This window comes from Acanthochromis polyacanthus, chromosome 11 (genome assembly GCF_021347895.1).
Source record: "Acanthochromis polyacanthus isolate Apoly-LR-REF ecotype Palm Island chromosome 11, KAUST_Apoly_ChrSc, whole genome shotgun sequence".
Lineage (NCBI taxonomy): Eukaryota > Metazoa > Chordata > Actinopteri > Pomacentridae > Acanthochromis > Acanthochromis polyacanthus.
Genome location: NC_067123.1, coordinates 39,123,484 through 39,147,300, shown reverse-complemented (window position 1 = coordinate 39,147,300; position 23,817 = coordinate 39,123,484). Strand labels below are relative to the sequence as shown.

General features: G+C 39.5%; 1 protein-coding gene across 2 annotated transcripts in view; it reads left to right on the top strand.

Moving 5' to 3' along the window:
• Positions 1-23,817, top strand: part of eno2 (enolase 2) — a 31,794-nt gene that overhangs the window by 6,624 nt on the left and 1,353 nt on the right. For both annotated transcript variants that reach the window (XM_022208947.2, XM_022208948.2), the window contains exons 2-12: positions 6,660-6,745; positions 8,357-8,452; positions 8,713-8,771; positions 11,374-11,443; positions 12,876-13,009; positions 13,251-13,342; positions 13,812-13,942; positions 14,265-14,462; positions 16,075-16,276; positions 20,385-20,493; positions 21,294-21,352. In XM_022208947.2, coding sequence (XP_022064639.1) covers positions 6,661-6,745; positions 8,357-8,452; positions 8,713-8,771; positions 11,374-11,443; positions 12,876-13,009; positions 13,251-13,342; positions 13,812-13,942; positions 14,265-14,462; positions 16,075-16,276; positions 20,385-20,493; positions 21,294-21,352 — 1,235 coding nt within the window. In that variant the 5' untranslated portion in view covers position 6,660. The remainder of the gene's footprint in view (positions 1-6,659; positions 6,746-8,356; positions 8,453-8,712; positions 8,772-11,373; positions 11,444-12,875; positions 13,010-13,250; positions 13,343-13,811; positions 13,943-14,264; positions 14,463-16,074; positions 16,277-20,384; positions 20,494-21,293; positions 21,353-23,817) is intronic.

The window sequence follows — 23,817 nt, the reverse complement described above, 5'->3', positions numbered from 1 at the left end:
TATGGGCTACTAGCCAGTGTTACCTGGCTTCTGTCAGCTGACCAATCAGAGCAGAATGATGTCATAACGAGGCCTTAAAGAGACAGGAGCTAAAACGGAGCATTTCTGACCAAGGGTGAGAAAATGTGCATAAAGGAAACACAAAACGTCAAAAGCAAGAAACAAAATGACAAAACAAATGAGACAGACATGAAACAAAAAAGAGACAGAATGGACAAATGACACAAACAACAAAAATGTGAGACAAACAACAACAAAAAGAAATCAGACAAAAAAAAGACAAAAAATTTAAGGAAATATTCCAGAAATGAGACACAAAATGACAAAAGAAGAAAGAAAATGACCAAAATTAGACAAACGGCACGTAACAAAGCAAAAAAGGGGCAAAAAATTCAACAAGAAAGTCACAAAGCAACAAAAAAATAGACAAACAACACAAGCAAGACAAAAAGGAAACACAAAACGACAAAAACGAGATAAACGACAAAAGTCAGACAAAAAAAAACCAACAAAAACAACAAAATATTACAAAAATGACACACAAAATGACAAAAGAACAATGAACAATCTAGTATTTTACTTTCTGATCCAAACAACTTGTCATGGTCTAGAAATTATTCAAAATTTATACTTTTACTAATTTACAATCTGCAGTTAATGTCTTCTCTGTAATTTTTCCACTTTGAGGGATTGGACCCTCTGGAGGACCACTTTTGGACCACGGGCCTCATGTTGGACACCCCTGTTCTAGAGAGAAAACAAACTGACATTTCTCTTTATTCTTTAGTGCAATAAAGATCAAAACATGTTTAATTGAAACACAACAGGAGGTCCACATCCTGCCTGTAAAACTGAATCCAGAATATGGTCCATTCTCTTCTTCTTGCTCGCGTTTCTCTCCTTATCCCTTCTTTCTATCTTTACATATCATTTTTCCACTGGATCTTTCCTCGTCTGTCTTTCTTGCTCTTCGTCCCTCCATCCTTTATTTGAGCTGATATATTTCTCCCTGTTCTCTTTCCCGTCGTGCCCTCATTCCTCTCTCTCTCTCCATCTCCCTCATTCACCCCGTCCCTGGCTCGCCCACTCGTGTTTTGTTCGGCGCTGGTGTGTTTTCTGCTGAGCACTGCAGTCTCTGGTAGGTGTGGTGCGTTCATGGTGTCCTCCTCTCTGCTGCTGCTGCTGCTGCTGCTGCTGTAGAGTTACGTAACGCGCAGCACAAACAGCATCGGGCGAGAGACACACCGACGGGGAAGGAGAGGCGATGGAGAGGAGAGCTACGAGATGATCTCAGCGAGGTGGTGGCAGATCTGAAACGTGTGTTAATGGATACGAGATGGATGATAGCACAGAGACACAGTCTGCTGCTGCTGCTGTGAATTCACGCTTCATAGTCGAATATCTCAGTGGATTTACTGTCTGAGAGGATGGAAAATGAAGTTTCCAGGGTGATTTTAGTGAACCTGCTTCAAATTGCAAACTGTAGAAGGTGATAACGTGCAAAAACTACGAGTGAAACGTCCTCGAGCAGATGTTGTTCATATTTGCAGTCTCCTGGAAGATTCTGTGCATGTATTGATGCGACTTTTCAGGCCAAACATTTAGTCTACAAGGCGACATTCAGCCCAGTTTCACTTCATCTGGTTGCATTAAATGGAAATTTGAAATGTCAGAGTTGCTGTGCAGGTGTCTCCTGCTGCTACTCCACCCTTTGGAGGAACAAACCTCTGCAGTACTGCAGGGTGGGGCTTCCAAACAGCACCAAAAAAGAAAAGAAAAAGCCATAAAATGAATAGAAGCCAGCAGAGAAAACCACCCACACATCAGTCCACTTTGCCCCATGAGTGATGCTGCTGCTGGCACCTTATCTGCCGTTTCTTATGCTGAGCACCGTTTATACGTTTTACACATTTCTGCTGACGCTTTTATCCCCTGTGACTTACAACCAGAGGAAGAACTGAATAAGCAGAAATTTGTAGGTTGTCAAGGCTGTGATCAACCGTCGGCGAGAGGAGCAAGGTTCAGAGCTTCTGAGAGAACGAGCGGAAATAGAATCGTGCGCTTTATGATGGAGGAGTAATGTGACTTTGCATCAGGTTAAAAGCGTCATAAAGGGGAATTTATGTCCCAGAGGATGAGAGGGAAGGAGCACAGGGTGTAATCAGAGAGGAAATAAATACCAAACAACATCAGTTATGACGTGAAAAGAACAAATAAGAACAGCATTAGTTCTAGGTGACATAATTTTTAATTTAAATGTTAATAAATGTGAACATATCCAGGCTGGGAGTTGGGCGTTGCACTGACCAAGAGCATAAAAGATGGAAATAAGAGAAAAAAGTTCACAAATTTGAGATTTTTATGTATTATAGTCTCCCTTAATAAGGAATCATGGATTTAATGCATTTAGGAACAACAGAGAATGAAGCGATGTGAGAGAAGAAGGGCAGAAGAAGTGATTAAAATGGAAATCAGAGGGGCAAAATAATTAAAACGTGTTGTGAAATGATTGTGTATTACCTGCTTCATTTAAACTGAAATTCAGTCATGAGAATCGAAAGGAAAGCAACCAGAAATGACCTCCGTCTTACAGCGGCAGTGCAACATTAGCTGTAAATTAGATGTTTCTGTTTGCTTTTACATTAAAACTTTCAGGCTGCAAATAAAGTCCAGGACTGAGACACAACAAACCTGACCATAATAAGTTCAAAGGATGAAAAGCTTCCGTCTCTTAGCTGCACAAATAAATCAAACAACATCCTGAAACCTGCAGACGATCCAGATAAAACGCCGTCAGACATAAACAATCTTCTAGTCGACAAACATGCATTAAGACAGGCTCTAAATGAGACAACACGCCCCTTTATTTTTTATTTTATGAAAGCTTATCCAATCTTTTATAAGAAGAAAGCTAGTTATTCACAATTGAGAGAGGATATAATAACAGTTTGTCATTTTTTGCACAGTTTCAGAGCATATGAAACACTGTCTACTGCTGCTAATATTAGCATTGTAGCTAAGGTAGAGTCGTGGAAGATTCTGTAGGAATCGATGCACAAGACTCCTGTTTTTCTAAACCTTCAGTGTTCATCAGGAGGGAGACGTGACGTGAACGTTCAGGCACATGTTAGTGGAGCTGATCCATCAGTAGTCCTCTGAACTCCGGGCAGTTTCTGGTATCTTTGCTCCTGTTACATTTTTACTCACCGTGGGCTCATTTTTCACCGCAATATAAAGTCCTCTATGGAAACAGCACAACCACGACCAGAAGTAGAGAGACTTAGAACACAACTGGAACAGATTTTAAAAGTTTTTACAGTTTCTGTTCTGATGAATTGTGGATTTTTGGGGGGGTTTCAGAGGTAAATTCTGCTCCATCCCTAATGAATCGCTGTAACCTCTAAAGTGCTCTTCCTCCTCTGGTTTAATTCCAGGAGGTGTTTCATGCATTAGATGGATGATAACGCTGCTTTGACAAATGGGCTTTTAAGTGCAGGTAAAAGAAGGAGTGGACAGGTTTTCTGTGGAGCTCCATCTTCCTGTCAGAGCGTTTAGAAAAAATGCTTTCAGCTCCTGGTTTCTGGCAGCGAGCGGCGATCCAGATTTAGCTCACAGATCGATAAAGTATTCATACAGTAGGAGACGGGGACGTAGAAAAGGCCTTTCTGACGTATCAGTGCAGTTCCAGAGCTGTGTGTCTGGAATATCAAGAGGGGGAAGAGGGGAAACACCCACAGAGGACAGAAACAGCAGGAGGACGGAGGTTTGATATGATGGAGGTTGGATTTGTGTAGATTGATCCAGAAATTTAAAATGCATCATCAAAGATGGTCGTTTTCAGTCCGTTTTGTGGTCATTTTGAGCATTTTTGTGGCTGTTTTCAGTCTGTTTGTGGTAATTTTAGGTGTTTTTGTGCTCATTTTGTAATTTTTTGTAGTTATTTTATTCGTCTCTCGTCATTTTGTGTCTTAACATGATAATTATGTGTCTCATTGAGTCAGTTTGTGTTTTTCTGTGGTCATTTTGTGTCATTCTGTGGTCATGTCGTGTATTTTCGTGCTTGTTTTGTGTGTCTTTAAGGCCTTTTTTATTTATTTTTTGATAATTTTCAGTCCGTTTTGTGGTCATTTTGAGCATTTTTGTGGCTATTTCAGTCTGTTTGTGGTAATTTTAGGTGTTTCTCTGCTCATTTTGCAATTTTTTGTAGTTATTTTTTTGTCTCTCGTCATTTTGTGTCTTTATTTGATAATCATCTGTCTCACTGAGTCATTTTGTGTTTTTTGTGGTCATTTCGTGTCATTTTGTGGTCATGTCGTGTATTTTCGTGTTTGTTTTGTGTGTCTTTACAGTATGCTCATTTTGTTTATTTTTTGATCATTTTCAGACTGTTTTGTGGGCATTTTAGGCCTTTTTGTGGTTATTTTGTGCATTTTTCAGTCCATTTGTATAATTTTAGGTGTTCTGTGGTCATTTTGCAACTTTGTGTAGTTATTTTGTGTCTCTCTCATCATTTTGTATCTTAATATGATAATTATGTGTCTCATTGGGTCATTTTGTGTATTTCTGTGGTCGTTTTATGTCGTTTTTTGGTCATTTTGTGCATTTTGGCGGTTGTTTTTTGTGTCTTTGTGCTCATTTTGTTTCTTTTTTGGTCATTTTCAGTCCATTTTATTGGGATTTTAATGTAGGAAACGTGGAAAAAATCTACACAAAAAGAGAGGGAAAAAAATCAGTTCAATTACAGATTAGTTCCATTTTTATGGTGCAGTTTTGTGTAAGTCATTCACAAGCTGTAACTGTGAAAAACAGCAGTTTAAGTGAAGTAAAATATTATATTAAACGGCGCTGTCGGCGGTTTTTAACTGGATGTACGTGTCGGTACATTTGCTGTGGTTCAGAGTGTTGGGGTGCGTCTTTCCTGCATTAGAGCTGCACGATTTTCCGCCTTTCCTCTCCTGGGACAAAGCAGTAGCAGTAAACAGCAGCAGCAGAAACCAACACTGTTTGTCAAAGCAGGAGCAAGGTCAAAACCCTTATCTAGTTTTGTCTTCATTTATTGAAAAAAGTGAGACCTGCCAACTTAGAAAATGTAAAAAAAACTTGATGATGATGCTTAGAAATAGCAGAGCAATGATTCAGTGCAATAATTTTGCTTCTGCACATAAGATTGCATTAAATTTTGCAAATAAAATTCTCATTAATGTGCACATGCAGCTCAGTGTTGGTAACTGTGTCTAATTTCTGCAGAGTCACAGAAACAGCAGCAAGAGCAGCTTTTTATAGAGTTCTAACCATTTTTAACCTGGTTTATTTGTGGAACAGACAGAATTGTGTGCCTGGGTGGTGAATGCAAAAGGAAACGAGATGCTAGACTTCCTTTAACTCAATATTAATTTGATTCAGTGATTTGTGACATAAGGAAGACAGATAATTGAGTTTTACGGCTCTTAACGGGTGCAGAATGTCGCCATTGACCCTCCTGTTGTTATGCAGGTCAGTTTGACCCGTTTTAAAGTTTGAAAATGTAGAAAAAAATACATTTTCACAGTGAGACTTCTACATTTTCAACATTTTCAGGAAATTTTTAAACATTTTCTGGTACAAAAAGAAATGCTAAAAAAAAATGTTTCTTTAAAAACATTCGGGGGAAAAAATGAACCAAAATCCAACGAAATCAGATGGATTTTGGTTAGTTTTTTTGGAAGACTTTTATTAATTTTTAAAAAAATATTTACATTTTTTTTTTAAATTTTGATTTCTTGTCAAATTTGATGATTTTTTTTAAAAATAAAATTTTTAACTGAAACTTTTAAGGGATTCTTGGAATTTTCTTCCTGAAGATTTTGCAATTTTTTTTTATAAATTTGGGGAATATTTTGCTGAGTTTTGGGATTTTTTTTTACAGAAATTTTTTTCGTGTCTGTAAGTGAGGACAACAGGAGGGTTCAGTATGACATAAAGAAGCTTTTAGAAAGTAAAGGATATTAAATAAATACTGAATATTTTCTAGTTTTTCAGCTCAGGTGAGGAGTTCGTGGATTCAAGATGCACCTTCACTGGAAGTTGTAGTTTTTACTTACTGTTGCTTTCATCAGGGACTATTTTCAGAGGCGGATTAATCCACATTTGGTGCTCTGGTGAGTATTTGGGGCAGCAGGAAGGTGTGCTTGTGTTTGTAGTGATAAAGGAACATGTCAGCAGAGCGGCTCATTGACGTGTTTAATAGTTTTCAGGCAGCAGAAGGACTCGGTGCTGCAGGAGAATAGAGCACTAGCAGAGGGATCGATGCCTCGCTGCTTTTATCGACAATAAAAAATGAAAGAATATCATCCTAGAAAAAGAGAGAATCGTGATAGATTTCAGTCTGGATGAGAGTATAGATGAACCAATGCATTATTTAACCTCCAGAAGCAGCTGAGGAGCTGCAGTGTTTCTGTTTGTGGCCAGCTTTGATTTTCACTGAGAATCTGATGTTGTTTGTCGTCTCCCCTGACAGGTCGTTGCGTGTGTGCTCGGTGTAAAAATAGATCTTTTTTCCCATGAGATCGTTCTTTCCGTTTCTTTTCCTCTTCAGTGTGGAGCTGACACAGTTTCGGTGTGTGATATCAGTGTGCGGCAGCTAATCCTGGCCTCTTTTTCTCCCTCTCTGTGCCTCTCAGGATGTCCATCGTCAGCATCGTTGCCAGGGAGATCTTGGACTCCCGAGGAAATCCCACTGTGGAGGTGGACCTTCACACGGAAAAAGGTGACCACCAGCGAGCATGTCAGCGAATATCAGCGGAAGGAAATAACGTAATCTCCAGCACCGGAGCGCCTGCTCTCACTCATTATGTCAGAAAGTTGGCAAAAAGCGAGATGAGAGCTCAGCAGTTAGACGGCATCTCTGCTGTCATCAAACGACCTTCAGCTGACCTTCATCCACATCAACGGGGCCAATATGTAACTGAGGGACTTCTGAGGTTTTATTAAAAATAAGAAACTTAATGTTTTTATGTTCAGTATGATCATGTCTTTATTATGGAAACAATCACTTATTAATAAACATAACTGGATATCACTAAAGTGTCAGCTAAGTTGATTATATATTGACATGAAATTTGTCCTAAATGACTTGAAAATTATCCCAAAGACACAAAAATGATCCAAAATGACCAGAAATGATCCAAGCTGACATAAATCCTGTTGGAAATGAGAATAAATTGTCCAAAATGACTTCAAAAGTATCCAAAATTACAGAAAATTAGTCCAGAATTACATGAAATTTGTCCTAAATGACTTGAAAATGATCCATAATTATGGAAATTTAGTCCAGAATGACATGAAATTTGTCCTAAGTGACTTAAAAAATAACCCAATGACAAAAAATGATGCAAAATGTTGAGAAACGATTGAAGCTGACACAAAACTTGGTGAAAATTACAAGAAAATTGTCCAAAATGAATTCAAAATGATCCATATTTAGGGAATTTTTGTCCTAAATGAATTGAAAAGTAACCCAAAGACACAAAAATGATTCAAACTGACCAGAAAGGATCCAAGCTGACATAAAACATGTTGGAAATGACAAGAAATTGTCCAAAATGACTTCAAAAGTACCCATAATTACAGAAAATTAGTCCAGAATTACATGAAATTTGTCCTAAATGACTTGAAAATTAACCTAAAGACACAAAAATGATCCAAAATGATGAGAAGCGTTCCAAACTGACATAAAACTTGTTGAAAATGACAAGATACGTGGCCAAAATGACTTGAAAATGATTCAAAATTATGGAAATTTAGTCCAGAATGACACAAAATTTGTCCTAAGTGACTTGAAAAATAACCCAATGACAAAAAAAAAAAAAAAAGATACAAAATATTGAGAAACGATTCAAGCTGATATAAAACTTGGTGAAAATGACAAGAAAATTGTCCAAAATGACAAGAAAATTGTCCAAAATGAATTCAAAATTATCCATATTTACGGAGTTTTTGTCCTAAATGACTTGAAAATTAACCCAAAGACACAAAAATGATTCAAACTGACATAAAATTTGTTGAAAATGACAAGAAAATTGTCCACAATGACTCAAAACTTTCCCGGGTCAATCTATAATTGAGGGATTTTTGAAGTGCATGGGATATATCTGCATATATTTTTATTAAACGTTAAAAAAAAAAAAGGTTTTTATGTTGATTATGATCATGTCTACAAATTTTCTGGCTGCTAAATGGTGTCATTTTAGCAACAACAACAACAACGTACCTTCCTTTGGGGTTTAACAGTCTATTGAGGAACAGCCTGCATGAGCTGTTCATTGGTTTGCTTATTATTAATTGTGGTATATATTGATATTCTCTGTGTGTGTTTCAGGTTTGTTCAGGGCTGCGGTGCCCAGTGGAGCATCTACAGGAATCTATGAGGCTCTGGAGCTCCGAGATGGAGACAAGAGCCGCTACAAGGGCAAAGGTACGAAGACGGACCAGCTGAACACACAGATACACATCAAACAGGAACTTAAAGCTGGATTCATTCATATCACGGCGAAACCTGTCAACTATGATACAAAAAGTCCCGCAATCATACATTAAACCGAGTTCTAATCTTGCAGACATGCATTTAATTAAGTATTGGCAATACGAGCCTTAAATTACTTTATAGATCAAAGCTGCTGCACGTTTTTCTGACACTCCTCTGTTTGTTTTTTCTTCTTTCTTTGTGTGTTTCAGGTGTTTTGAAGGCAGTCGGACATATCAATGACACTCTGGGTCCGGCCCTCATAGCCTCTGTAAGTCACCAAAACAATTATTTATCGTCTGTGATCATCTTCATGAACATAAAACATATTAGACGGCTCAACACAGGAGAGCCAGTTCCTCAGGACAGGATTCGGCAGTCTTCCTTCACCTTAAGGAAGAAGGACACTCGTTTCAGGACACCAATGTTCAGATTTTGGACAGGGAGGACAGATGGTTTGAGAGAGGAGTGAAAGAAGCCATCTATGTCAAAGTAGAGAAGCCATCTCTGAACGGGGGGGGTGGTCTGCGACATCATCTTTCGCCGATTTACAATCAGGTCCTTTCAAAACTCCCCAAAAGAACGACTCAGCAGACTCATGCTAATGACCACCATTAGCACACGAGGGCTCAGTGACATCTGTGCGTTTCAACGACCCCCACCGATACTCACAACGACCATCGTTGAGTAGTCAGATGAGTTTTGGTATCGGTCGTTGGAATAATAGTCCTGGACACACCTCACAGAGGTTTAAAAGCTGAGGCAACACCAACCACCACCAGAACTGAAGAAGCCTCTTGGATGAGAGGTGAAACGTCTTCAAGGAACTTTCTTTAAGTCCAGTGGATTGATTTAAACTACTTTGGATAACCATGACCTGGATGAATGAGAACCTACACAGACAAAACATATTGCTAGATGTACACTATGGACCTCAAAAGTCTCTCAGTTATAGATGAACCCATTGGTACTTTTTCCACTGTTGCAGCTGCAGCTGTTAATCATCTTCTAGTTTGTGTAACTTTTACTAGGAGCGAAACAAAGAACAATCAATGATGGATGACACTAGTTTGGATTTGTGAGTCTGTTTGTGGCAACATTTGGCTTAATTGTTTTTTAATTAATTCTTGTTTCTATCTGAGCTTCACTCGGCTGCAGCGACTCCTGTTCATCATGTTGGCGTTCCTCCTCAGTCAGCCTGAATCAGTTTGTCAGTCATTAATACTTTAGAGTCGGGACGTGAACTAAACGGTACCGGAGGTGTCGCTGCGTGCGGAACCAGTCAATGAATATGCAGACGCCTCGCACATCTGTCACAGCTGTGGAGGCAGAAACAGAGCCGACTCGGTGGAGGAGAGAGAGAGTCTGAGCGAAGATGAGAAGAATGTGTCCACGAGAGGAAAGCAAAAGAGTGAAGGAGATGTGTCTAAGAGTAGAACGATTCAGATATCTGCAGCAGTGCAGCATGGGTAAATGTCGTCAGGCGGGGAAAAGCAGCAAAGCTCCTGAATGTGAGTGGCGTCATAACGAACAGAATGCTTTAGAAATGAAGCCGCTTTTATCCAAATTCTGACTTGAAACAATATAAAACAAGAAAATGAGGCTCCGAAACATATTTTCTGCCAAATTCCGTTCAGCAGAATGTAACACGTTTCTAATCAACATAACTTTGCCATTTATTCTGTTTCTTCGCTGTTGCTCCTTTTCAATCAACCAATGACGTATCAGATGGAGCGGGACTCGTCACCACGGCAACCGAGAAAATGGAGGAGATGCTTCAAACATTTTGCTTTGTAACCCGAATCCATGAGATTTTCCTAAATCTAATAAAGCAGCAAATAAAAATCAAGCTGATTGACAGTCATGGACGTTTCATCCCACACCGTGCTGTGACTTTACCCCGAGAAAACCTCTCTTTCAAACAGCATCATGTGGTTTCATACAACGTTAACTCGTCTGTGTGCGCCTCTAGTCTCACATAAGAGGGTAGTAGCAGTCAACAGCAAACAAACGATAGAAAGCAATGAAAAAAGTCAAACAAAAACCTAGATTTCCACCATCTGCATTAAGACTTTACTTCTATTCTTCACCAGACAGATAAAAATGTGACATTCTCTTATATTTTTGTGGCTCTGAAAGTCGACGTTACATTTTTTCCTCTTTTTGTTTCGGCCTAAAGGACAGAATTACTCCATCTTCTTTTGGAAATAAAATGAAAATAAAAAGCTGCCAGGACAATGAACACTTTGAGTGCAGTCACAATTTGAAAAAAAGCAGAAGAATAAACTAAAAAGTACATTTTCGTGTGCAGCTGCTTTAAAATATGTCATGTTTGGTATCATTGGTAGAATGGATTTTTCTCTCTCCCTCGGTGAGCTTTGTAAATTTACTTTTTTTTCCCCAGAAGTCGTTTGTGTTCTTCGTGTTTCCATCAGTGTTTACTTTCCACTCTGAAAACACAGCCTGCAGTTCAGTTGAAAAATCCATGAATTTTTGTTCTGTGACTGTTGCTCTCAGCTGAGTCAGTGATGGCTTCCTGGTTGTGGCAAAGCATGCAGAATTTTCTGTTTTTTGCAGAATCTGGTTAAAGCAATGAAATATCGATACAAACTGAGATTTCGTCAGCAGCTCACTGGTTCAAAGACTGTAAAAAGTTGAAAATCTGACAGTTAATGCTGATTCTACAGATTCTAGCTCTGAAAAAATCTTGTAATTTTGGTGATTTCTGCAGATTTTGAGGTTCAGGTGGTTAAATTAAAGCTCTAATATGTTTTGCAGACTAACTAACGTGATGTGTGCTGCTCAGCGGACATCTGACATAAAAACTGAGAGCTGGAGGTGATGCTGTACATTTGTTCTGTTTGTGTGTGCAGGGCATCAGCGTGGTGGAGCAGGAGAAGTTGGACAACATGATGATCGAGATGGACGGCACAGAAAACAAATGTGAGTCAGAACGGTTGAAATGACTAACGGCTCATCATCAGACGGAAACCTGCAGCTCCGCATCCACTCCTGTGAAGTCACACACATTTTAATAATGTTTACATCAAAGGTGCTTTGCAGAGGCATAAATCCAGACGGGAACGAGGCAGAGCAGACAGATTGTTTTGGCACGACCAACCCAAACTCACGTCCTCCATAAATAAATGCAGCGCTCATTTATTTTATTCTATAATCATGTTGACTGCTCATATCAGGCAGTAAGCAGCCCTGGATGAAGTTCTGGCAGGAGAAATTATTTCGGCCGGAGCAGGAAAACTATTTATTAGCTGTCAGAATAAACTACAGCTTAATGTGTTGGAAGACGATTTGAATTCACTTTCTGTACAAGCAGTATGGCAGTATGTTTGGAGAGTTACAAATATAAACAAAGATAACATTTTTCTTTATTTTTACATGTTGGTCAGCCTTCTTCAATCTGGTTGAATATTACTCATTTTATAACGGGAATAAAAAGAAACTAGACGGATACCGAGCAGAATGTATGGAATCACAGGAGTGCCATAATAAAAGATAAATCTATTAAAAATAAGGAAATAAATGTGTAAATATGCAGAGGAATAACTTTAAAAATCTGTCAAAAAGTAAGGAAATAAATGTGTAAGTATACAGAGGAATAAATTTAAAAATGAAAAAAAATCTGTTAAAAATGAGGAAATAAATGTGTAAATATAAAGAAGAATAAATAAAAAATCAGTTTTTAAAAAGTAAATAAATGTGTAAATATAAAGAGGAATAAATAAAAAATCTATAAAAAAAATTAGGAAATGTGTAAATATAAAGAGGAATAAAAAATCGCAAAAGGAAAAAGCAATGACAAAAAGGAACAACAGGAAAAGAGGAGGGAAAGGAAAAAGCAAAGACAGGATTTACCTTTATATTTCCATATTTTTTGGACTTTTTTTTATTTGTTCCTCTTCATATTTACACATTTCTGTCTTTATTTTTTAACTGATTTTTTGGTTTATTCTTTTATTTATTTTTCTTCATATTTACACATTTATTTCCTTATTTTTTAAACATTTTTATCTTTTTAATATGCTTTTAATGTCATTAATTTAAGCAGCAACAATAAGTTCAGAAAAAAATGATGCCTTAAAAGGACGACATTTCCATGTGAAAAATCTTCTTGTAAACATATAAATATTTATTTATATTTTTATTTATTTATAATTTAGTCGAAGTGCTTCATTGTTCAACTTAGAAATAATGCAGTTATTTACAGGTGACAAATGATATAATATTTAAGTGATATTCCACAGGGTTTTACTCACGTCTATTCTATATTGTATGCACTTCTTGTTTTTTTCATTACAACTGTAAAATGTTGATTCATCGTGGAGTGAATGTTGACATGAACGCTGTCTTCAAACAGCTCAGTTTGGGGCCAACGCCATCCTGGGAGTGTCTCTGGCCATCTGTAAGGCCGGCGCAGCAGAAAAAGACACCCCCCTGTACCGCCACATAGCCGACCTGGCCGGAAACACAGAGCTGGTGCTGCCGGTTCCTGTAAGAAAAATAACGCTGCACATTCACCTCTGACTGCTTCTGCACAGCATCCCTGCAAAATGATGTTATGGAAATGACTATTTTTACAGCAAAAAAAAGGATATTAATCATGTCAATATTTTTTATTTCTTTAAAGAGGCAATGCTTTATATAATGATGTCAGATCTCACTGCAAATCTATACTAATATTTAATAACAATGTTCAGGGTTTCATTAAACTCTTCCATTGTTTCTTCTTCAGGCTTTCAATGTGATAAACGGAGGGTCTCATGCAGGAAACAAACTGGCCATGCAGGAGTTCATGGTTCTGCCTGTTGGAGCCGAATCTTTCAAGTGAGAGTTTGTCTTATTTATCTGAATGTTTCTCACATGACTGTTGGCGGCAGCCGAGTCACTAAAGTCTTCATGCTTGTGTCAAATAATGCAGTTTTTTGTATTTTACAGAATCCATTTAGAGCATCCTCTCCATTTTTTGCAAATTTTTTGGAGAGACGTGTAGAATAAAGTGATTTTGATGGCCCAATCCAAAATTTAAGCTTAGATAGAGTTACATTTTATTACACATGTAAAAAAAAAATTCAGCTATTATTTACGATTTTACAGTTTCTAGCTGATAAACGATGTAATTCTGGCAATTAAAAAAAGAAAAGAAAAGAGCGGTGGGTTTGGGGTTCAGAAGGTTAAAACACTTTACTTTGTACTTTGCTTTTCATCGTTCAGGACAAATAACGTGAAGCTGTAAACAGTCCAATATGAAACTGTGCTATGTTTTGAATGAGCCAGCATTCATCCTGTCTTCCAGGGAGGCGTTGAGGATAGGAGCTGAGCTTTACCACACACTGAAGGGCGTGATTCAGGAGAAGTATGGCCAAGACGCCACCAACGTGGGAGACGAGGGAGGATTTGCTCCCAACATTCTGGAGAACAGCGAAGGTGAGGAGAAGCGAGGAGATGATCGCCTCAGATCCTCCGTAACTGATCGATATCACCGCCGATATCTTGTGTGATTTAGGTGAATTCATTTGCTTCTACTGCAGGTCCTTAGACATGCTCGATTGGTCTTTTAAAAAAAGAGGCAATTAAATGTGAAAGTATAATTTGCACAATTAAAACAGTCGTTAGCTTCAGTCAGCAGAAATCATTTCCTGAGCTGGAGGTTTTTCAGCCTTCTGTCTGCAGGCCCACATCTCTAACAGTTAGAGGCCTCTCTGGAGTCTGAGAAGCTAAACCTGAGGACATCCTCCATTTCTTACAGCTCTGGATCTGCTGCAGACGGCCATAGAGAAGGCCGGATTCACGGACAAGGTGGTGGTCGGGATGGACGTGGCCGCCTCAGAGTTCTACCGCGACGGGAAATATGACCTGGACTTCAAGTCGCCACCAGATCCAGAGCGACACATCAGTGGAGAGGAGCTGGCCGATATCTACCAGGGCTTCGTCAACAACTACCCAGGTGGAATACCTTGGTTCTGTTAGTTGATCTAGTTTGTACATTTTAGAAGCACATTTCTTTGTAAGTCTCAGCAGGGATGGAGTCAAGATGGTTCAGTAATGAAGCAGTGTGACGTCTCAGATGGATGGGAGTCTTGCATGTGCTTCTATTATGTCTTTAAAATTTAAGATTTAATTTATGAGCTTCATCAAAAAACAAAAAACATTCCAGTCAGTCAAGAGTGACATAAAACATAAAACATGTACCGAGGCGACATTTTCACCTGATCTAATTGTAGAACTTCAGGCCAAAGTGCTCTGATCCTCATCCTCTCATGGCTTGTTTAGACTCCGATAACTACCATATATCGTAGAACAATCAAATTAAAGTTGAATTTCTTCGATTATTTACTGGAATCACCATGTCCAACATTTTTCAAGTGTCCACAGTTGCATTCAGTACAGGGAGTTCTGTTCCTACCGTGTGACGTAAGTCGATTTTTGCCGTAAGTTGGAACTCCGATGAAAATGTAAACAAAGCCGTTACATGCATCACAGTATCGATCAGTTACAAAGTTGTACAACTACAGTAATGAAAACAGTCATTAGCTCACATTGAAACACAACTCTGAAGAAAATACCACCGAAAATGTAAACTGTAAGTCTGACTTATGCTTGGGAGCCATAATGAAGTTAGTGAATGTAGCATAATCCAATGTGGAGGCAAATGTAAACGAAGCCATCTTATAGCGCCGCTCTGCTCGCCAACTAGTTCCACTGAACCAGTTCTGACGTAACGATGAAACACCGTAGGTCGAGGGCATCGTAAACCAGGTACCTCCTTGTGAAAATTTTGACTCTACTGTAGACTGGAGACGACTCGATCAAGATCTTCCGATGGGATCAGGGCCAGTTAAGGCAGCTTTTACCTATCCAGTATCAGCACAAACCTAACATATGATATCACTGTTTTTTGCCACAGATGGACAATCTGGGCCACAGAGGTTGTTGTTACAAAACCCACAGCAATATAAGAATGCCATCCTAGTCAGTTCCAGTTTGATCTAGGAGATGTGCGCTGGTTGAATGTCATGAACTGTAACAGAAGACTTTGTCATTGTGCCCCTTTACTGGCTGAAACCCAACAATGTTCTCTACTTGTCCGTTTCCGCTGGTCACTTCAATAAGAAACAGTACAAGGCCTCCCCTGGTGGCACAACCAGGTACTACAGCTAATCCACAATGCTTAAACAAGAGTATGTTTTAGTTTTTTTACTGTGGATAGAGCAAACACAAGGTTTGAGGATTCAGGGGGTTAAACCAATGAATCCTCTAGTTTGGGCCTCTTCCTTTATGGCTAGAATGCTTCACCACCTCCATGCACTTCATGTTTTGTGTTATCTAAGAGCTGACCGGTATAATTTTTCACTTTGATTAATCACTCCATGTGGCACTGTGCACTCCTAAACTTTGCCTTCTCCTGGTTCAACCCTTTGATGCACAACATGGGTCAAGAGACGCCCATTTTCCCTTGATTATGGGTCACTTTTGACCCATGTTGTGCATCAAAGGGTTAAAGGAACAAGATGACAGTTCTTCCTCAACAACATTTCTCTCTCCTCCCTCCTTCCCAGTGGTGTCCATCGAGGACCCATTCGACCAGGACGACTGGGAGGCCTGGTCCCGTCTGACGGCCCAGGTGGGGATCCAGGTTGTGGGTGACGACCTGACGGTGACCAACCCTAAGAGGATAGAGAAGGCGGCCGAGGAACGAGCATGCAACTGCCTGCTGCTCAAAGTCAACCAGATCGGCTCAGTCACCGAAGCTATCCAGGCGTACGTCAGCTTTATTGTTGTTTAAAGTAAACGCCACACCGTTTACATGGAAGGAGACAGCTGTGAGCAGCGATCGTTGTTTTTAAGTAACCCAAGAACTCCTCCACATGTCACAAGTGTCCTGCGAAAGACACTTAAACCCAAGTTGTTCCTGATAGCAGGCGAGCTTCAATTAGTGTGTAAGCATGTGTGTGAATGAGAAACATACTGTAAAGAGCTTTGTAGAACTTAGTGAAGGTTAAAAGGCATTATGTAAGTGCTCACTCTAGAGAAGCTTTAGTGTTAAGGGAAAATTCTCTCCTTTAGTGTTTGATTGGTGATTTAGTCATGAGTTTATTTTGGCCACCATCTCCTCTGAAATAGTCTGCTTGTGCAATGATACGCAGCTCCCAGTGCTCCTGCAACAAATCAGTGGAGTAAGTAGGGCAGGTAGAAATGATTAATCACTACACTGTGACCGAACGCAGAGCACATTAGAACACCCGCTTGCCTTTCCATCACAGTTTGCTCTGAATGTTTGACTTCAGGTGCCTCGGGACATTGCAGTAGAACTTTGCATTGAGCGTTTGATTTTTGGGGATGAATTCACGGTGCACAACCACATGAAAACTGATGTAGTTTTGTAGTACATACCACTATCAGTCTGCTGTAGGGGGAAAAAAAACACTTCGGCTTGTTTGTATTTCTTTAAACCAATCACAGTCATCGTGGACAGTAAAAGATGCGACTTCGGTGTTTAAAAAACATGACCGCTGGGATTGTTGTGCTGGAACATTTGCATGAAGGAAAACAAGGACTGTGAATAAGTGGGTAGTAGATAACTAGTAAAGCTGCCTTATTGCACAATCATAGTCTTTGGCAAAACTTTAATTTTGGGTTTCATTTTCTATACTGCAGCCTGAAGCTTCTTGTTCTTGTTTCCTGTTGCACAGAAAACTGTATCATGCCGATAGCAGTAGAGGGGAAGAATGGCGACTGGGCTGATGGCCGCTGGCCAACTTATGCACACAATGTGCTTCTGGTCATTTTGCATCTCATTGTGGTTGTTTTTGGGTCTCATTGTGGTGGTTTATGTCCCTTTGTGGCCAGTTTTCGTCCACTGTGAAAACTACTGTTGAGTCTTTTGGTGGTAGCTGCAGATCCACATCACCAGTGATGATCATCAACATGGAATTTGGATCATCGCAGCTGCTGTCTGACACTGAATGTGATGTTTGCTTGTTTGCTAATGTTTGGAGAAATAGCATCTACCAGTGGTCAGAAAAACATTTACAACACATATCCTGATGTTACGTGATATCCTAATACAGGAGGTCCTCGGTTTACGACGTCCTCGACTTACGGCGTTTCATTGTAACGTCGGAACTAGTTGGTGAGCGAAACAGATGAATACGGCTTTGTTTCCATTGTACGCCACCGTGGATTGCGCTACGTTCACTAACTTTTTGTCTTTCATTATGACTCCCAAGCGCAAGTCAGACGCTTCTGATGCTTGGAAGAAAAGGAAAGCCGTCTTCATCCAACTAGTTAAACTCGTGCTTTCATAATGAATCTTGAGTCGTAACAAACTTGACGTCTTTAGTGGGGCACTTGATACACATTACAGAGTGAAAACTGCAATAAAAACATCATAAATATGTGTAAATAAATCATTTTAACTGAACCAGTCAGTCCAAAAATAAAGTTAATGATTTACGACATTGTCTCTGTGGCGTTTGCAAATTAGAGAGCCGTGCAGTCAGAAAAGCACGTGTGTGTAAAGCTAAACATCAAAATAGCAGACAGGAAGTGACAGCTGTCAACAGACAACTTCAAAATAAAGGCTTTTTCAAAATAAGTACATCAATATTTCTGCCTTAAGGGCAACACACCATGGAAGTGGAATTAGATTTAATAAAACACTCTGAACAGAACAAAACAACGATGAACATCGGCATTATTAGATCAGGTTGTAAAAACAGTGGAATATATTTTGTTATCTTCTTGTAAAATGATTCATATATGCATGGAAGTCGTTGATATTCATGACTTTTATGAAGAAATGATCGATATCGTGATGCACGTACCCTTTTGTTTACATTTTCTCCTGAGTTCTGACTTACAGCGAAAATCCACTTATATCAATGTGTAGGAACGGAGCTCTGACATAAGTTGAGGACTTCCTGTTCAGACAATCTCTGAACTTTGTGATCAACCCATGTCTAATAACTATACATTTTTGGTTTTATTTCAAACAGTCTTATCTTCTGAGATCCAAAGAGAGTCAGGATGATCAAAAAGTGACTTCCAGGTGACGCCAAACACACCTGAGCCACGCCACCTGGATGCTGCCTTCTCTTTAAGAACCTAACATGGCTACCTCAGGCCGGCGTTAGACTCGAAAACGACCGTCGTCTTCCTCGGCACGGCGATCTAGCGATCAGTCACCATGTTGTCAGTCACATCAGTTGTCAGCCGTCAGCCATGTTGACCTTGTGCCAAAGACGAGCTGCGACAAACAGACATTTACAGGAGATAAATGTAGGACAAGAAGGGACGGGAGGTTTTTAGTATGAAGATTAGCCGTCAGTCAGACGTACAGCTGCCTACCACTGCTGCGTGCATCTATTTCGTCTTTGTTGATATCTTTGTAGAGCGAGTGTACTGCTATCCTGAATGTGTGTCATCAGTCTGAGACTTAACAAAATGTCACTCAGGGTTATGAAGCCGTCAGTCATGACAGCGTGGTTGGATTAAAGCAGCAGGAGAAGAGGACTGCACTGTCATCAGCCCTGTTTCCAGGGGTGATGACAGTGCAGGTGATGAATGGCATCCGTTCCTGCATCGTTAATCAGATATATTGGCTGTTTCTTAGAACGTCGCCGGCTGGGTGGGAACCACAAGAACCCCGAAGCATCAGCGCACATCTTAATTTTCATGTTGTTAGCAGCTGTCAGAGGAGCTGCAGTCACAAATTAATCACAGTTAGATTTACTGACTTGTGTAGTAAACATACACTGTAAAAAAAAAAATGTTATTGGGATGAAATTCCAGCATCTGCGGCTGTAAAAATATACTATAAAATGTCTATCATATAAAAATAGAGCAATTTCCCACAATTGAAATACATTTTCTAACCATAATAACTATAAAACTACATAGATTGAAAGATAAGTGATACATACGGTGAAGAAAACTGCATTTTGACGGATTCATTTAACATTTGTGTTGAAAAAGGCCTGTAATTACACAGGATATGTCTCATTGAACAAACAAATCTATGTAAAATTGCAAAGCCAACGCTTCTTTTCTGTAAATTCTCACTAATTGTATCCAATTTTAGAAATATTTACAGCATCAAATTTAAATATAATCGTTTTTTTCTCATAAATAACAGGAAATATGTGGGAAATTGCAATTAATTTCTTCTTTTTACACTGAATAATGATCAAATGTGCAAATTAGGTGTTGCCTTATTAAAAAAACTACAATATTCATAGATGTCCAAAAGACAAAATGTGGTAAAATAAACACTACATGTGTGTTGTGGATGTTTTCTCTCCACTACTATGAAAAAAGCCGTGGGGAAAAAAAAATCAAAAAATCTATAATATGACCAATTCATGAAAAGTATCTGTTTTTTCCTGCAGTGTGTGACTTTAAAAACCTGTTGGATGCATTATTTGGTGAAGACGTTCATGATCCACTGAGGAAGAACCTTGATGATGGCCCTTTAGCGCCACCTGTGGACAGCTATTAGATTGTCATTAAATTTTGTACAAAACAAGGAAGAATGTAGGTTTCTATCATCAGGACACATTTTTATTTTGTCGAATATCTTGGATTTTTGGCCAAACAATGACGTCCTGCAGCACTAATTAGCAAATATAATCCTCAAATACTCTCAAACTAAGATGGTGAACAGAGTAAACATGAACATCAGCACGTTAGAAAAGCCCCTGTGAGCCTGTTAGTATAACAGTATTTACCTTAAACCATTCATGTGCACAGGAGCGTCCTCACAGATTTACTCGTGTTTAACGTCAGACTGACCGTGTTTCATGAGGATTCATTTTTGGACTTGTAGTTTGCCTGGAAGTCCTGCTCTGATGTTGCCTCTGTGTCTCAGGTGTAAGCTGGCTCAGGCCAACGGTTGGGGTGTGATGGTCAGCCATCGCTCAGGAGAGACAGAGGACACCTTCATCGCCGACCTGGTGGTGGGACTCTGCACCGGACAGGTAACTCATCAAGTCATCAAACGCTAACGTATAGATGAATCTGGAGACCAAAAATGTGAACTGTAAATCATTTCAAGCTGTTTTTTGCTGGTGAAATATCCCTGAATGCCTTAAAGTCATGTGACTGTTGGCTACATCTGGGTTAGGTGGAGCTCAGGAGTTAAGAACTTTAATTTTTTACAGAATATGGTTAAAGCAAATGGTCTGCTTTTGTCGATTTTTAAAATTGTGCATGTGGTATTATGCAATTTTGTTGAAATCTCAGGATTTTGGGCTTAGATTTGATTCTGATTTTCAACAGAGTTCATCAGAAATATGAAAATCTGTCAGTTCTTTATATCTTTCTCAGTTTCTGGCTGATCAATGGTGTCATTTTGGTGAAGTTTTTTTTTCAAACTCACCTGTGGGTTTGACAGTTAAACCTGTCAGCACCAGATAAATCCCTGCTTTTACTGAACGTTTTAAGAGCCTAAAGGTGATATTCCTGCACTGCTGCATCGGTAGTGAACTGAAGAGTGAAACCAGTGCAGCGATGGAGACGGAGCAGCTTCAGAGCCAGAAAAGCAGTTTAAAAAGACACTTCAGAGGATGGATTATAATCTGTAAAAAAGGACAAACTGAACAAGAAATTTCAGCTTAGTGATCGATAAAGTACTTCCTATTCTGATTTCTCTGCATAGTGTGTGAAACCCAGTGACTCCATTCAGGACGTTTTCATAATTTTGCATGCGACAGATCGATGTTTCCTGTTTCTGTTCTCTGATTGGTCTACAGGATGATTCTCTGTGTCTCTGTTGCAGATTAAGACCGGCGCCCCCTGCAGATCTGAGCGACTGGCCAAGTACAACCAGCTCATGAGGTCAGTGTGCTGCAGACACAATCAGTCACTCTACGGTCACATGGTGCACTCACTTAGTCAGCTTTGCTTTGTACATAACGTGTTTAGCCCAACCAGTATGCTGAATATCACAATTCTAAGCTTAGATTTGATTAAGTTTCGCGACAGAACTGGCCGTCGCATGTGATCAACTCTCAGACAGTTTCTGGTTGATAAATGATGTTATTTGGGAGGGGATTTTAAGTTGAAGTTCACGAGGTTAATAACTCCCACTGAGTGACTATTTAACACGACTTCTGTTTGTTTAAACCTGACTGAGTTGCAGCAGCGTGTTCTAGCTCTCATTGGACGCCAATTAATCTCAATTGTGAGTGAGAAGGCGCTTCATTGTCGTCCTCGGGGTAAAATGAAGACCTAAAAACTGTGACGGAGTAAAACCTCACAGTGATGCTGAGAAAAGATGCTGAAATATGCAGAGATTTCAGATTGTGCAGACTTTCTTAGATGCATTTAAGCCACATTATCATTACTATCTTTAGACATGTTCAAAATACAGGACAGAAATGTGACAAACGGCTATAAAATGACAGCCTTTAGAGTAACTTTTGCAGCTTGTTCCATATTTAGCTGTTTAATGTTCACTGTTCATATTCTGAGTGATTTAAAACCTTTCAAGATGTGTTCTGTGAAAAACAGTAAATCAGGAGAATTCTGTGACAGAGAGAGAACGAGGAGTCCTCACTAAAAGCATGACTTGTTTTGTCAGCAGCAGTTACATAATCTGCTGCCAATTCTTTCACAGGAACAGATTCATCTGTCACGGTTTGAAGGAAAACACAAGGGGTTTGGGGGGTGAATTGGCAGAAAATGTCATTTGTACGTCTTTTGTTTCGGCATTCTGAAAGAAAATTGACAACTTGTCTGTTTCAAACCTCAGCTTTTTACCAATTCATGTTGTTATTATGACTTTTACCATTTAAAACATTGTTTTTTTTTTCTAATTTACCTGCTTGTGGATTCAAACTGTGACTCTAGATTGCAAACTTTCTACATCTAGACTCAATAAAAACCTGTTGAAAGGTCTCACATTGTGTCCATTTTCAGGAAATTAAAGTTTCACATATTCCCCAATGGGTCTTTCAGTTTGCTAGCTAAAAATACGGCTGATATGACTGAACTTGGAAGCAGCTGCTCATTCCCAGTGGCTGGTCTGGGAGGGGAAGTTTGAGCTGGACGACTGTTGGGGTCCAATTCTTACTCAGTTATAAACCTGTGGGGCTATCTAGTTCAGGAGGGGATTGAAGTATGGCAGAAGTAAATGTCTTCGTATCTTGATGGCTTTTATTTTACACCTCCATCCTCAAAATGCAATAAAAATTGATTTTTGCCATATTGGACCTTTAAAACCATAATAACTCTCTGGAAACAATCACTTCTTTTATGTCGCTCTGCCCAACTGAATATTAAGCTGTCACTTTTTTTTGTATTCAACATTTTTGTGTCCTCTTTTAGCTTTAAATCTGCTCTAACACGGCTCCTCGTGTTCCCGCTCTGTCTTAGCGCTTAGCATCAGAGAGCTAATTGACGTGACAGGCGACAGCAGCGCCGGTGTCACCCCATGTGTCCGAGCCAGTCAGCGGCAGGGGGAGGGAGGCAGGAGGTGGGATCGGCTCAGCGGTGTAATCCCATCGGACTGCTGAGGAAACTGCTGCGGGAGAGGTGGAGGGTTGGAAAGACTTACAGAAGCATTAACCAGCGATAAACGCTAATCAGTGCGGTGGAGCATGAGCACACAAGACACAGCAGGAAGACTCAGTTACTCCCACTGTAGGGAGATGGAACAGTAAGAGCATGTTTAAAGAGAGGAGGTGGTGGGAAAATATTACAAAGAAGTGGAACACCGAGGAAGTTCTGCTGCTAGTCTCTCAGAAAACATAAGAAATGCAACAGGTTGTGGTTAGAACTCCTGAGGATCGGCAACAAATCTAAAGATAAGATCAAAACCAACACTGATTTTATCCTACCGACAAGTACCGCCAATCCTCTGTGCCTCAGAGCTCTAGAGTTGCCTAAAAACATATTAAAAAACACATCAGAGAACCGTTCTGCTGCACTGCATGACGTGTTCCTTCAGCAACAGGAACACACTCTCCTAAGAGAAAATCCAGAATAAAACAAACCTTCTCCTGTTAGTTCAACACGTCTGTTTTCTGTTTCAAACCACAGCTTCTTACTCATTTTGATACTATGACTTATCTTTTTTTGAGAAAAATATCTAGTTTACCTACATGTGGATTTAAACTGAAAGTCTAGATTGCAAACTTTGCCGTCAAATTTAAAATCCCCTCATAATTTATTGATCATAGGATGAAGTCTGGGTCTGGGACCACGGTCCACCAGTTAGTGACCTGGAGCCTAGTATGCAGTGGATTAGACAAAGCCTCGATCCAGAGGAACTTTAGTAATCGAATAACTCTTGAAATCAT